The sequence below is a fragment of the Excalfactoria chinensis genome, chromosome 4, assembly GCF_039878825.1.
Source record: "Excalfactoria chinensis isolate bCotChi1 chromosome 4, bCotChi1.hap2, whole genome shotgun sequence".
NCBI lineage: Eukaryota > Metazoa > Chordata > Aves > Galliformes > Phasianidae > Excalfactoria > Excalfactoria chinensis.
This window is the reverse complement of record NC_092828.1, coordinates 22,212,486-22,229,096: the sequence shown is the minus strand read 5'-3', so window position 1 is coordinate 22,229,096 and position 16,611 is coordinate 22,212,486. Positions and strand designations below refer to the sequence as shown.

General features: G+C 39.4%; 1 protein-coding gene across 1 annotated transcript in view; it reads right to left on the bottom strand.

Moving 5' to 3' along the window:
- GRXCR1 (glutaredoxin and cysteine rich domain containing 1) overlaps window positions 1-6,887 on the bottom strand; it is a 32,327-nt gene extending 25,440 nt beyond the window's left edge. Inside the window, 2 exon segments of the mRNA XM_072336496.1 lie at window positions 1,915-1,933; window positions 6,492-6,887. Of these exon segments, the coding sequence (XP_072192597.1) occupies window positions 1,915-1,933; window positions 6,492-6,887 (415 nt within the window).
- Window positions 6,888-16,611: the final 9,724 nt, after the last annotated feature.

Below are 16,611 nucleotides of genomic sequence, written 5' to 3'. Positions count from 1 at the left end.
AGGAATCTAACACAATACAGCTGGGAGTCATCACGTTCCATTTGGCATTCATGTTCATTGCCAGAGAGCAAGCACACTGGTTTGTTCTTTCAAAAAGAAAGCATAGAGAGGAGTGGCAGAACATTGCTATTTGCAGTCTTTTGAATCATGTCTACATGCATTCAGTCTCATCTCCGCATCTGGTCCCTAACAAGCAAGTTACAGGCTCTTCCAATATGCTTCCATGTTAAACCAATGTCATCACAATGCAGTGCTGAAGTGAGAAAAATAAAGAAACTGGAATCAAGCACGATGCTGAACTATGGTATTTGGGATGGCAAATTGAGAGTCAGCATGCCTGTCCTCCACTCCTGCATCAGTAGCTTATTCATGCTGTCTTGTGACTGCCTCACTCAAAGCCCAACTCCCACCACTGCCTCCTGCAGACGCATTCTGTAACAAAGCAGCATCTGCTTATGTACATTTTGTGTAGGATCAGATTCACTGTGCATACTCAGAGGACACCTACTACATGGAGACCTGCAGGTGAGGCAGAGAAAGGAAAGCCTGTTTTGTGGTTCATGCAAAGTGTGTAGGAAGGAGCTGTCAGGTCCTGTCAGTGATGAGATGCAGAGGCACATGGCCAAGGCTGTAATGAAGATTAGTCAAATTTTCATTTAATAAAAGACTTTTAATGCCTTTCAGACAAGGTAGCTTGGAAAATCAATTTTGGATAAAGTCCTTCTTCAGAAGCAAATTGTTTTTTTTTTAAATCTGTACCTAATCACAGAATCACAGAATCATAGGGGTTGGAAGAGACCTCTAGAGATCATCAAGTCCAACCCCCCTGCCAAAGCAGGCTCCCTACACCACGTCGCACAGGTAGGAGTCCAGGTGGGTCTTGAATATCTCCAGAGAAGGAGACTCCACCACCTCCCTGGGCAGCCTGTTCCAGTGCTCCGTCACCCTCAGCGTAAAGAAGTTCTTGCGCACATTCGTGCAGAACTTCCTATGCTGAAGTTTCAGTCCATTACCACTAGTCCTGTCCCCACATCATAATTCAATGTCATAATTCACTCTAGTATTACATATGTGTATTCCATCAATACATTTTCACTGCAGCATAAGCTTAACTTCTTTGCTCTCTCCGTTTCGCAAAGAAAAAGGACAGGGAATGTGACTTATTAATAAATCACTCTGGGAAGATAGCTACATGGTATAGGCTTCACAAAACAATATCTCTGCTTTTTCCAGTGGGCGGCATGATCTGCTAGGGTCATGGGCCCTCAGACTGGGGTCAGCCTGAGGCAACTCTCTTTAGTATCAGTCCATTGTTAGAAGCTACTTTCTCACCAGAAAAAGGAGAAGCTGCAAAGTGCAAAACAATCTTCCCACTTCTGTCTGCATCATGTTCCTGACAGAGCCTGGTTATACTTGAAACTTGAACATCAAGGTTGTTCACAGACCATGCTGGGGAGCATGTCATTTCAACCTGTCTCAGGGAAGGATCACGGCACCTCAGAGGAAGGGTAATTTTGAGGCCTCGCAGTGTGCTGGCAGGTTGGACTGACATCCAACAGTGTGCTGGCAGGTTGGATGTGCTAATCAAAATGCTAGTATAAAAGCCTAGCAAGTTTTGTGTTTTTTTTCATTTATTGATTCTGTCTTGAAGGGGTGACAAATATAACCATGGGTTTGTTGCTTAGCATCCCAGTGCTCAGTATATTGGAAAATCAGGTCTCCTCTTACCTACATTTTTGCTAAAAAGAGACAGCTTAATCTTTTTGGACTCAAAGCCTGTACAACACTTCCAGATGTTTAGGTGGTCTGTAGTCTGATAACTCATCATTTCAAATCTTAAGTCAAATATGCATTTTTCAAGTCCAATAATGGCAAATACTAAAATATCATTAACAGCCCAATAATAGTCTTAACTGAGTTCAGTGTTTTATTGCTGATTTACAGGAGAACATGATAAAAATAAATACTAATATTCTAAGTACTGACCAATTCCAGGCTCCAGTTAAAAGTGAACAGGCCTGAACATCTAATAATGGCCTTAAGTTGTACCAGAGAAGGTTCAAGTTGGATTTTAGAAAAATTTCTTCTCAGGAGTGGTAATGCACTGAAACCGGCTGCCCAGGGAAGTGGCGGATTCAACATCCCTGGAGGTGTCCAAGAAACACGAGGAAGTGACACTGAGGGACATGGTGAGTGGGCAAAGTGGAGATGGGTTGATAGTTGAACTAGATGATCTTAATGGTCTTTTCTAACCTTAATTATTCTGTGATTCTATCTGACATTTTTTAGGTAGTGGCTGTGCAGCAACCAGCTCTAGAAATCACTTAGTTTAAAATGTAAGTTACTCAACAGTAATGACTTTGCAACATCTGCCTTCTTTGGAAGATCATTGCTTTTGCTGCTGTCTTTCATTTTATTTTCTCTGTGATCTGGTGTTAGCCAGCCCTTCTAGTTTTGGCTAGTGGTGTATTCACTGTTCCAGGTCACTAACAAGTAAAGAGAGAGGACTACAAATCTAACCACTTTCGAAGCTCTCATTCTCGTAGCAAACTCCCACCTGATTCTTTACTCTTTCCCTTTTCTTTCTCTAAATATTAATAAGTTTTATCTCACTGAATATTGACTTGCTCTTTGAAAACCTTAGACAGTAGCTCTGTCTGAGATACTGCACTGGAGATACCCACTGAAAAGTATTCAGTGCAAACTTAACCAAACTTCCAGCACAGCTTAACCACATTGTCTCTCTCTTCCCACATCCCTTCTGATGCAATGTTCACAAAAGCATTAATCAGGTTTGTTAACCAGGCCTGCCCTTTCATAATAGACATCAGCCTGAGCATGAGATCTGTAGCTAATTTAGCAGAAAGAGACCTTTCAGAGTATGCTGGAAGGCCAATGAAGTGTATAAGCATGAGATTAGAGAAAGAGACCCATGCTGAAATGTGAGAATGAGGGGGACCTGCGTGAAGCCTTTGGCTGAGCACCATCACTGTGCACACTGGGTGGGAAACCAGCTCTGGCATGAAATGATCATTGCACTACTTAGTAGTGACAGGGAACTCAAGGATTTTTGCTTGGCATTTATTTAAAGGAAACGAGAATAATCCATTTTATTTTTCTACAGGATAACACAGGACTCATCCATACGCATCATCTTTTAAGTGCTCAGATGTAAGTTAAATATTTAAAAAAAAAAAAAAATATTGATGTGCTGATGTAAGGCAATTATTTTAGATATGCAGAGAAGGGGTTTATGGGAGCAATTAGCAGGTCAGCCCGCCAGCTCCACAGCTGCTAGACCTGTCAGTTTTAATGTTTCAGCAGGAGATAATTTCCCTTACATTGAGAGTGTCTGTGAACAGGGAGACCAAGAGTTCTTGTTCCTTTCCATTATTTAATTTTTTAAACAGTGTATATTTCTTATGGGTAAAATACTTCCAACCATTCAATCACGGCAGCCTGTCAGAATGAGCTGCCCTTCAGGTCTCACATGAGATGTACGTTAAGGCCATGTGGGCATGAGGGTGAGATGATGTTGGTTGGACTTGGTATTGAGATAGACTGAGCTCTGGGGAGCTGCATTGGCCTGTCCCTTCAGAAGATGACTGCCAGAGAAATGTTCTCCTTGTGGCATCTGCCCCTGCAATGAGAAAGCTGGAGAGGTTGCCACAGAAACTGTGCTTCCCAGAAGGTGATTTGGGCTGATTTCTTCTCACCTTTCTGTCCCTGGTATGGCCTGCCTTGGAACTGATTTGGCAACCCATATACATGCTGCTCTGCCCTGTACCATGGAGACATCTTACTGACAAGGACATAGGAAAGTTGTTGGACAGGCCAATATGTTGGACCTAGTTTATCATCTTATGGAACAGCAGAAATCAGGTCTCTGGTCCTGCTGGTGATGGAAATGATCCATTAAATACAAGTGCTTGCATTCAAGCATATATCAGTACTTGGAACTCAGGACTGTCAAAATGAGCATACCCTGAGATTCCCTGCTTTGAGTCTGAGAAACGTATAATGAGATGATCTACTGCTGAATAAGCAAAGGAGCAGAGACAAGTTTCTGCATGGATAAGAGATTTGATATACATCCACGCTACCTTCACACATTATGTGCTGCTTGCCCAAGAGAAGTGGAATGTAACTGCAGATGGCCTCACATAATCAAGAAGAAAATTTAGGGAAGTACCCAGATTAAGAGATACATATTTTTTTCATTTATATCTTCTAACAAAGATTTCTATCTTATTGAATCTTTGAATGCAGAAATCTTTAAGTGGTATTACTGCACAATTAATTGTCTGGAACATACTTACTGAAAACTAGAACTTATCCTACAACATTGTCCTAAAAGTTGTTACACATTTGCAACTAGATGGAGTAAGGTCTTATTTCACATCAAGATCAGACCATTCTGAATTGGCCCCAAAGACAAACTTTGTGTTTTGCTCTTCTCTGTGCTTACCGTGTAGCACAGAAAATTAGTTCACAATATGACTTAAAAGATATGCAAACAATCACTTTCAGTACACTTTAAAATTTATCTGTGGGGAAACAGGAACTTGTTTGTAACAAAGCCTTAAATCTCTATGTTCTCTGCAGCACTGAATATATTTCTTTGATCCAGCAGATGCTTGAGGTAAAATTATACAGTTCTAGGAAGCAGGCATCTAGATCTAGATCTAGATCTAGATCCTGCCTAAGCAGGAAGCTGTTCTTCTCCACATAGATTTTCCTCATCTACTTTCAAAATTTGTATTCCTTTGGCTTATGCTTATGCACAGATTTCTTAAATCTAATTAACTGCTGTAAAAAGAACTGTTGTTAATTTCCATCTAGGTTAATTTTCCCTTATATTGTAAAATACTACAAATTAAAGATCCTTATCAACTTTAAACGTTATTATTTTACCAGTTCTAACTATGGACAGCTATGGTTGACTTAGCTATATATCATTTTCTGAAGCTGTCAGATAGCTGTAACTACTCTTAAGCCTTCCTTTCTTCTGGCAAAACATCTCATAGAAATAGTGCTGATCTGCTAGAAATAAAACTTCATTGCTATCCAAGTATATTAACTTCTGTCCCTGAACGTCCCAGTCTAGAACTGGAGATAGAAACAGCAAGACAAGAGAGATGCTAATTGAGGTGCAAATGCCTACAGACAGTTCCATTTACTTTGTTGATTCAAATTTCTTAGCTTGGTGTCAGTGATGCAGTAGAAGAAAGAATTTATGTGGCAGTGAAGTTGGTGGTGAGGTGAGATAGTATACTCTGTAGAAAAACAATGTGGAATGGGATTTAGAATCAGGGCTGGAAAACACAGATATACCCCAGTGAAAACTTCCTAACTCATACTTTATTAGAGAAGTCCTCATTGACTTTGTTATAAATTTTGTCAGAGTAGGGAAAGTCCTCAATGAATACATAGAGGTAAAGGAAGTTATGTGACTGCTTTGTGATAAACACAGGCATTAAAGCTTTTCCATCCTTGAAACAGCTGTCTCCCAAAGAAACATCAGTATGGACAAAAATACTAAGTACAGCACAGGGAGTAAGTTAATATACAGTAGCAAGACAATGTCAGCCAGCAACCATTCCTAAAGTATTACAAAATTACTATTTCAAAGTAGCCAAGAACATTTACAATGCTTCATTTTAAAACAAAACAGCAGTCATTATTATTATCAAAATCTTCATGTTTTAAAGCTGCATACTTTTTTAAGAACAATGCACTGATGTAAACTATAGGCAATTCAAATTGAGCAGTGTAATCCTGGGTTTATCTGTATACCTGTTGTCCATCTGCTTGAATATTAATGATTTAAAGACCTGAATATTATATCTAGATAATTTGTATATATGAAGTAACATTTTTAGAACTTTATCTCAGTTTTTCTCTGAGATCTGTCTTTCTCTAAGTGGTCAATATGGCATATACCATTTCAAATACAGATATTCTGCTCCTTCAATAAGGTGAATGGAAAGCAGACATTAATAAAAGAGACCTCTGACTAAAATTTCATTCCTCTGAAATTTTCATGTGGGAAAACAGTTAGTGCTGCCATCCTGCATCTAATTTGATCTACTTTGCAGATTAAACACAATGGAATTTACAAGCATACATATTTACATTGCAAACTCATCAGAACTAATATAACAGGAGTGGAAACACAACACATCTCCATACAGATCAACTGTGCAGATCTTTGGTTAATTCTTCTGTTTCTTTCATGGTTCTTAAATGGGAAGCACAATATACCCAGTGCTGGTCATCAGAGTTTGGGTCAGTTTTGAAAGAGAAACTTCATAGAGCAATGACCCTCTGCATGCAAGAACAGACAGTGAGCTGCAAGGGAGATAAGGCAGAACTGAATTCAGAGTCTGAGAAATCATCAATGAGAGAGCTCTGAACAAAGGAAAATAATAATGTGAGGAGCTGAAAGAGACAGATGCTGGGCTTGCAGCCAGCTGAACTGCATCACTTACCTGAAATATTTTTGACAAGTTGTCAAAGAGGGCTTGACCAGCACTGACTTTGTGCTTGACACCTCTGACCGTGCCATTTTTGCTGAGGATGTTGACTCGCTTTGTACCAAAACTCTTCTCTTTCGTGGCTCTGACTAAAATGAGTAAGTCATCCTGCTCATTTTCATTTTCATCGCACTCAGAGCCACCGTGCCCATTCTGCTGGCCCTCCACCTCGCTCAGCCGGCTGGTCTGGTCAGTCTCTGAGCTGCTGGTGTATTCAGAGTCCAGTGAGTCGGTGGCCTCCCCATCAGCATAGACCTCCTTCAGCACCCGGCCGCTATGTGAGGATGCCACACGGAACCGCACTTTCCTTGACAGCCTCTCACTTTCTGCCTTCACCTCTCCCTTGAACATGGTCTCTTCCACTGATATAAGCAGTTTGCATTGTTCCAGGGTAGTGCCCATCGGATCTGCCAGTTTGTCACGCTTAACAACAATACCAGCGCTGTTTTCTTCTGATGAGGATTCTCATATTAAGCCAGAGAGGATTCCCAAGAACCTACGCTGCTATTCAGCAGTTAATAATGAATGTGTTTGTGCTATGGTTACCTTTAAACTAAAACCTGTAAAATGATATCATCAATTAAATATTAAAGAGCCATTGTGTAGTTTTTAGCACTAAGGAAGAAAGAGAGAAAATATATTATTTGAATAAAAAGTCAGAACTGTACATGTTAACCCAGACAAAGATGTCCCGGGAATTTGTGTAAATGCAATTTTTGTTTGCTGAAGAAGGCAAAAAGGAAGAGTTGTTCACAAGATATGTAGATGCACGGCTGTTCGTGCATGTTACACCTGAGGTGAAAATTGTCATCCTGAACACAGAAGAGGAATCGGTGATGGAAACATCTTTCATCACTACACTTGATTCACCTACCAGCCGTATCTCACTCACAAATGTTTCCTTTTTATGTCAACTTACAGCAATTAGGAAGAGCCATGACCTAGTATTCTGTGATGCTGGCCTTCTCACAGACTGACAGAGAAGCAGAGAAACAATTAGTCACAATTTCCTACAGAATAACACAGTGATATTAAAAGGAACTAAACCACTGCTATTATCACACAGTTACCATGGCTCTATTTTCTTGTTTTTCTCAAAGGGCTTCACCAAGGGAATGTGAACAAAAGGAGAAAACTAATTAATTGGGGCAACAAGCGGCAAACAAAGAAATGAAGGATTGGGTGGATTCCACAGTAAGGGAAGCAAATTCTGTCACCACATCACACCAAGTCATAAGCAGAGCTTGGAGCAATATTGATCATCCTGCTATAGGTGTGTATATATAATATAAATGCTATAGAAACTTTAGTTTTCCGTGTCTATTCAATATAATGTAGTAAAACATATGAAGACAAAGCACGATGATCCATACTTACAGTGCTTTACTTTCGTTTTCTCCATTTGAAGTAAAATGCATATCATCACCTAAAGCAGCATCAAAAACCACATTCATTTCCCACTTTTCTGGCAAATGTTCTCTATGCACTCTCTATAGCTTCATTTCTCTCCAGCCTCATGAATAATGAATGGCATCCTGAAGCCTGAGCCCCTCAGGCAAGAAATGAGTCCCTAGATGCTCAGCTATCCCAGAATGATAACACATGAGCAGCTGCAGAGCTTTGCTCATCTGAGGAGGCTTTCTGGGCAAGATTTTGGAAATGTGAGCTCCAGTCATTCAACAATTAGATAGCAGTTATCGTAGCTTTCTTTTGAACAAAAGACATTAAATGCTGTACTTCAGCCCAAGATTGCACTTCTTCAGAATCAGTTATGAAATCACTTATTTTTCACCTGTAAATCAGGAACATAATTTATTATATAAATTATATAATTTATTCTAGCATTAGTAGTTGCCACACTTCTTTCAAAAAGGAAAGGTCACTATATTATCAGCTATATCTATTGTCAACTGTACTATTAACTACATTAGTTTGCTACATTATCAACCAATACTGTTAATGGGGGGGGGGGGGAAGAGAAGTAAAAATAAGTTACTGGAGTTAAAATCAACTGCTATTCATCTTCCAGAGAATAAAAATGGTCAGTACTAATATGGCATGCAAATACCTTCTAAAATTCATTTTAGGGGGATGGATTGATACTCACTGTAATATAGCTGCTTGCCACGGGATAGCAAATACTGTTCATTATTACTAAAAGCTGACTCTGAATTATGAGCATTTTGTAGCAGAATGATTGTTACAAAATATCTTTTATGCAATTACTCAAATAGGGCCAGAAGGCACCTAAATAAAACATTGGGCCTGTTGTCTACCCCAGAACTGGCCATATCATAGTATGATGTGATTACCTGAGTGATATCGTCTTAGAAATATGCTGAAATTATCTTTTTCCTACTCTTTATTTTATTTTATTTTATTAATATTATTTAAAAAAAAATACAAGTGCTTTGTAATGAATTGCCACAAATTAAGAAATCTGAGTTTCTATAACAGAAATATTTCGCAAAACACATTTACAATATTTTTAATCTCTAAATGATGCTGTGTATTTTTAACATAGAAACCACTGCACTAATTGCAGACAGTAAGAAAGCAGAAGATTTGATGATATCTAAGTAATTTAAAAAGTTAATGTAGCATTAAAGAAATGTGGAATTAATTTGTACAACATTTTAAGGATACTTTAAATACTGTTAATAACTTGTTCTCTGATAGCAGGAAATTGGCTTGCCACTTAGTTTCATGGCATTTCTATTATTCACTGGAAAATATGTTTGTGTCAAACGACAAAAACAAACTGTATGCAGGTTTTTCTCTGTAGGAAAGCAGGCAAGCACAGTGGAGAATGCCCCTTGACAGAGGCATTTACACACAAAGTTTCATCTTGACATTCCAACTGCATATCTTTTCTGAGTAAATGTGACTTTGGGGGCAAGTGCTGTCTGCAGCCACTTCTATAGCGCCGGTAGTAATCAGAAGCATACTGTTGTAATCTCTCATTGTTAATGTACAAGTAGAAGAACAGTTGTGAGGACAGAGATATTTGAAAACCTGGATTTCCAGCCTCTTCTGGCAAGTGGGTTGAAAATCTGAGCTTATTTGTTCTCTTACAAGGAAATCTTGTTTGTGAACTACAACAACAAGAAAGGTGTAGAGATTGCAAAAGTAGACTATCTGGATCATAAATGATAAATATACTACAAAATACTGCAGATTAACTGCAAAATAATATCTTTACTATAGTGAAGTTCATAGGGACACACTGAGCGTACCCAGGTACCCATCAGAGTCTTTTGTTTGTCAATTACAGGGGCTAATCAGAAATACTACAAATTAGAGCAGACTGAGCACACTGTTGCTATTATAATGTTTAATTAGTCATATCAAAGTGCTTTATGCTGCTGCTTCATTCACTTTGTAGATTTTATTTAACTTCTGTCAAACAGTTTAGAATAGTGGGGCATCTGTGTCTGTATTTGTTTGCATTAGTGAGCTGGTTTGTTGTTTCTTTGATTTACATAATGAAGTACTTAAACAAATGAGGAAATCAACACAGGTGTCTAGGCCACATACAGGTGCACAAGGAGTAAGAGGACACATGGGATCTCTCCATTACTCTTTTGCCATGGTAACAGAAACCCTTCATTTCTGAGCTTTTTAGGGAGATATGTTATCTTTAACTTTAAATTTATGGGTATTTCAACATAGTTCTTTCACTTCTGCTCTTGCCATGGTAGATTTCTGTAGGAGCCAGGCTGCTGAGCTACATTCAGAAGCAGTGGTTCATGAAAACTTTCTGTCTTTATGAGGGAGATCCACTTATGCTGAAATCTTATATTGTGTACTTACTCTGGGCAAAGAAAAATCATTACTTAAATCTGCTGAGTAGTTAAACCATACAAGAAACAGGCAAGCTTTCTTCTTTAGGTGAGCTTGTCAAATACCTCTAGCCTACTGGCCGCAGTATAAGAGTAATAGCTGGAAGATTTGACCTATGTCATATCTCTGATAACAGACAATCACTTATTTTGTTTCATGTAGCCCATCTAGAAATTCATTGTTCATACCTCCTACCCCCTTTTTTTTTTTCTCTAGTCTTGTCAGTGGTCATCGCAGGATAAATGTTAGCTGTCTTTCCGGAAGACTTTCCTTGTAGTTGGCTGCCAAAATCTCTCATGGCTGCGAATTATAGAGATCTCTGATATATTTATCTCTGTGTTCTGGTTGTTCAGGTAAAAACTGAGAACACGCACTGACATTTCAGGAGGTTATTTCCATTTTTACTGTAACAATGGGGATAGCAGACATGATTCGTGTTTCAGGAAGATGAGGAACATTATAGCAGCAATTTGTGGAGGAAAGAACAATTGTATTATGAAAAAAGTATACATGTGGAAAAAATACATCAGTTCAAGTGAGATCAGAAGCATGTGAAATAAGAGGAAATTGTTCTGTCAGATTGTTCCCTGGTATAATCAATACTGTAGCTTCACAGTCCTTTCCATTCTCAGAGCTTCACATAAAACAGCCTTACCAGCAGCAGAAATACCAGAACCCTGTCCTGAGATGCCTCATACATTTATACATTTATTTCTCTTAGCTTCCAGTAGGGACATGGACTGTGCACTGGGTCTGTTGCAGAAAAGTAAACGTAACACAAGTAGTGGGATTAAGAATCCAGTATTCAGTTATGGTAGAGTAAAATGAGAGGAAAAAACTAACACAGGTAAAATTCAGTTTGGAACTACTCTTCCTGAAACTACAGTTTGTTAAGTAGCCTAAGTAAGTTTTTCATGGTTGCCTTGTTCGCAGACATTATTTCTGGGTAATAACAGCTATATAATACTTAAATATAATTCTAGCACACTTCTATCATTTTGTGACTCCTAAATATGTATATGCATACTTATACTAGATGCAAGACCTTATAGCACATATAAATTAGGCGTGCTTGGGCTACCTGTTGCTTTCAGTATTCTGTACAGATTTCAGCTAAACTGTTGCATTCTGCATCGATAACTTTCCCTGTACTTCTAATTGGATATGGTGGCCTTCCCCTCACTTTACTATATTCTTTTCAGCAGCTGCTGAGTCCTAATGCTGAGCTGTCAGCATTTCATCAGTGAGTGACTTTATTTAAATGTTCTCTTAAAAGGTCCTTGGAGACAATAAAGATTTAATTATATAGCTTTACTGGGTTTACTCTGAGATGCTTTTAAAGAAATGAAAGGGACTTAGAAGTACTGAGAGTAGGTTTCAGGATTTTCAGATTTTATTCTTACATTGAGAAAATGTTTTTCAGGTTGGTTTATACCAATTGGCTTCCAATTGGTAATATGTGGGTTTGGACTTTACCTTGGAGGGAATCAGTGCTGTCAACACTAACCCTTTCTTATCCAGATATACTCTTCTGCAGTGATATGTAATATGCTACTGCTTGCAGACTGTGTGGAATTTGTTCCTGAGCAGGCAAATATCTGCTAGAATCCTACATCTGACCTGAGGCATAGGTCCTGCATACCTCCCTCAGGATTTCCAACAAATAGCATTTATGAGATTTCATGCCTTTAAAGCCTTTTTACATGCTTTCATTCATGCTTTTAAAGCCTTTGACACTGTTCCCCACAGCATTCTTGTGGAGACGCTGGCTGCCCACAGTTTGGAAGGATATATGCTCTTCTGGGTGAAACACTGGCTGAATGTCCAGGCCCAAAGAGTTGTGGTCAGTGGAGTTACAGCTGGTGGATGGTCACAGGTGGTGTTCCCCGGGGCTCAGTACTGGGGCCACTTCTATTTAACATCTTTATTAACAGTCTTGGTGAGAGGATTCAGTGCACTCTCAGTAAGTTTGTGTATGACACCAAGTTGGGAGGGAGTGTTGAACTGCCTGAGGGGAGAAAGGAACTAGAGAGGGATCTGAATAGACTGGACCAAGGTAAACTGTATGAGTTTCATTAAGGCCAAGTGTCAGGTTCTGCATTTTGGTTGTGACAACCCTATGGGCGTGGGGAGGAGTAACTGGAAAGCTGATGGAAAGGGACGTTGTATTGATGGACAGTCAGCTGAATATGAGCCAGCAGTGTGGCCAAGAAGGCCAGTGGCATCCTGGCTTGTATCAGGAATGGTGTGGTGAGCAGAACTAGGGAAGTCATCCTGCCTCTGTACTTGGCACTGGTGAGTCCTCACCTCTAGTACTGTGTTCAGTTTTGGGCACCTCTGTACAGAAAGGACATGGAGGTGCTGAAGCAGGTCCAAGGAAGGGCAACAAGGCTTGTGAAGGGCTTGGAGAATATGCCCTATGAGGAGTGACTTTAGGAACGGGGGCTGTTTAGTCTGGGGAAAAGGATGATGAGTGGAAACCTTATTGCTCTCTTCCAATATATGGAAGGTGTTCACAGCAAGAACAGGGCAGGTCTCTTCTCACTGGTGGCAGGTCACAGGTTTAGGGGCAATGACCTTAAGCTGTACCAGGGTAAGTTTAGGTTGGATATCAGGAAAAACTTAGCAGAAAGGGATGCCAGGAGCACTTGGAATAGGCTTCCCAGGGAGGTGGCTGAGTCACCATCCCTGGATGTGTTTAAAAGCTGCTTGGATGTGGTGCTCAGGGACATGATTAAGCAGGGGATCGTTAGAGTTAGGGTAGTTTGGTTAGGTTGTGGTTGGACTAGATCTTTAAGGTCTTTTCCAACCTGAGCAATTCCATGATTTTATGAAACATTTTATCAAACCATGACACTCAACAACTACTATTAATTTAGAATCTTTGTTTGCATCTCTGGCTTTCAGAGGAGAAAATCATCTTCAGTGTTTCACTCCTATCAGTTTTTTTTCTCCTTAGAAAATTACATCATTACTGTGTGATTGTAGACAGCAGATACTCCAGAGGTAATAATATATAGCAATGCATCTTAGCTTTTACTTTGCGTGTGGGAATAAAAGTGATGAAAATAAGACAAAGGACTTTCATTTAGGTACATTATTACTAGAAAATGCTACAACCAGGGTCTTTCTGTGGACTTCTTTTATTCAAAACTTGATAAATCCTTGCTTGCTGTTTATTCTCCATTTCTCTACATTATTTTTGAGGTGGGGAAAAAAAGACTACAAAATTTCATGAAGTTGTGCAGTTTTTATCTTCAGCTGTGTACACTACTGTTCACATATGTAACAGCAGACTGGCTCCTATATGAGGAAGGTGATCTGCCTACTCTGATTTTTCTGTCTGGCTTCTAGTTGACAAGCTCAGAGCCTGGGCTGTTGTGCTGTTCTTAACTGAAGATATGGTCAGTATCAGTATTGGTGAAGGAAATATTTCTGCGTGTACAAATGTAAAGAAACCTGGATGGAAAACAAAGAATAGTGTTTCATACAGTCATCAACATAGCAGTATCACATCAGCTTCATCTTGTTTAGCCCAGAGGAGATTTATTAGCTGTGAATTCCCAAAGTTGATTCTCTATGAGGCCAAGAGGCAGAAGGACCATAAACAAACACAGAAGAGATTGGACTGGGGTGATTTCTCTACTTCAGTAATCAATGGATATGCCTAGAGGTGAACAGAGAGAGGCAGCAGAGAATCTGGGCAACGGCTTCCTTAATGGCTTAGCTAAGTATGAGAGGCATGAGTCTCTGAGTCATTCAGTCTCTGCACATCTTGGCCATCCCTCTGGGATCAACTCACCTAGTCTGACCCAGGCAAAAAGCAAATAACATCTACAAATGGTCCTCTGTGACAACTAGTGAAATCATGCTTATGTGGAATGAAACTACTGCTTTACACTGACAAATGAAGAGCTTAACCTGTGTAAATGAGGGAGAGGGGAGGAGGTGGTTTGCATATGGTCACAGGCATGCTGGGGGGGATACAGGGCCCTAACATGGTCAGTACAGGCAGAGGGCAGCCCAGGGAGGCGTATGTGGTCAGTGGCACTGTCAGAAGAGGGGGCCTTCCTTTTCTGTTTGCTAACATAAAAGCGGGTACTTCTGGATACATAGAGGAAATAAAAGGTTGGGAAGACATATAGCTTCTTTTAGCACTGCAAACTTCAAAACACCTTGCTAATAAATGATATAGCACTACCCAGTTTTTCCCAAAGTCCAGTGCACTGCTGAAGCTGTAAATCCAGCTTCTACTTTGCAGTCTCTTCTTTAGGCCACTCATTTGGTATTTAAAATATCATAATGGGGAAAAAAGTCAAGCACTACTAGAAGGTTATGCATGTAGCATAGTACTGGGGGGCGGGGTGGAATAAGATGCCTTCTTCTTTAGTCACCCTGAATCTCCTTATAACCAGAAAAACACCATTTTCTGAGCTGAGCACCCAGCACTCTGATATCTGAACAATTTAATGCAGTGGTTTGTACATTATAATGAATCACACATCTTCAGTCACATATGCTTTTGTTGTGTTATTATCATTATTTTTATCTTGCTGCATTCTTCAGGAAACTAGTGGCACCAAAACAAGTATGTTATTCTAATCTTGTTTTCACTTCAGCTTAGATTTTTCAGTGCTTAGATTGAGCTAATTCAATTTACAGGATCATTAACCAGACTGCAAAGGAAAGGCAGAGACAGAGCGTCTCGTCAGGAATCCTCAGTGCCAAAACAGCCCCTGAGTTTTACAGACTCAGGAGTTTCTGGCACAGCATCCGTCTGCTTTCTCTCACCTGAAATCCACAATAAGATCCAGCAGGTAGAGATAGTGGCAAAGAAACCAATAGCAAAATTGTAATGCTTTCTTCTCCAGTCAATATTAAATTGTATGTGAATTTATTTATAGGTTTCCTGGTGAAATCTCCACAAAGAGACCAGGATTTCATTTTACATGGTGGATTTGAATTACAAGTATTTGGAAATCAAAGTAAATGTTTATTTCTATAAATACTTGTCTCAATCTCTCTAAGGGCTGAGGGGCAGTAACAGCATTCAGCACTCTGATAGCAGCAAGGCATCCATGTCCAAGCATGGAGACAGCTGTGCCCTGTGTCCACCAGATCCTTTCTGTGCATCCAGCACAAGTTATTATTAACCAAGTGGCAGTGACACCTTTCAGTTACAAGTTTATTCACCTGGATGTGAGATTCTTTAATCTATAAATTGTTTACCTAATGAGAATGTCTTTTGGTTTGATTGGGCTTTCTGTAACTGTTTCCCATTTCTTATTTCTTTCCTCCACAGAGTTGAGAAGAATGCTGAATTACAACACTATCTGAAGGATGAATCCTTCAGCTGAACACTCTTATACAAATGACTTTCATTTCCTTTGTGGTATACATTCATCAGAGGTAAATTCAAATGCGTGCACACTTTACTACTTTCTTACATCTGAAAGACGTATTCACAAATGCAATATTTCAAATCGAGACTTTGCCAAAGTTCAGTGACAGTCTAAATAAGTTCAGAGGATTTCAGATCAGCCTGACATTGAGCCCAAGATACTGACCACCACACTGCTGTATAATTCATTTAGATGTTCAGCTGTAGTCTCCAGTTAATAACACACAGACACACTCTTTTTTTTTTTTTTTTTTTTTAACATAAATAGAGGCCTTTATGCCAGGCAGCTAAATGCCTACTGACTAAATGTCGCCTCTTTGAATGCGAAGATATTTCATTGTCCAGAACTGTTCCTGGAACACTGAGCAGCATAATGATCCCTGATAAAACAGGCACCTGGGATGGCTGATACCACAGGAGATTTTCATAGTCGCACACAAATTCTAGAATCCCATTGTAAAGTAATCTACAAAGATTTGCATTTGTTGGACTCAAAATGTCTTTTCTACTGTTCTGCTATCAATTCTACTCCAGGACAGGTAATTTGTGAGGTTTCCTTCTCAATTTTTTTCTGCATCTTATGTTTTTGGGTCAAGTTATTTTCTTTGTTTATTTTCAGCAACAAAACCCGGATAAGAGTGATACCTGAGTTTACCTTTTCAAGAAGTGAAATATTTTAGTAGTTTAACTATAGCACAGATATCAGATTTATTTGTTTAGCACATTCCAGATTGCCACTTAGATCTCAGTCACTAACTGTACTCCCTAAGCATTCAAAAATTCATGAGTCAGGTTCCCTGAAATCTTCACAATGGGTAGCTATTTTACTAT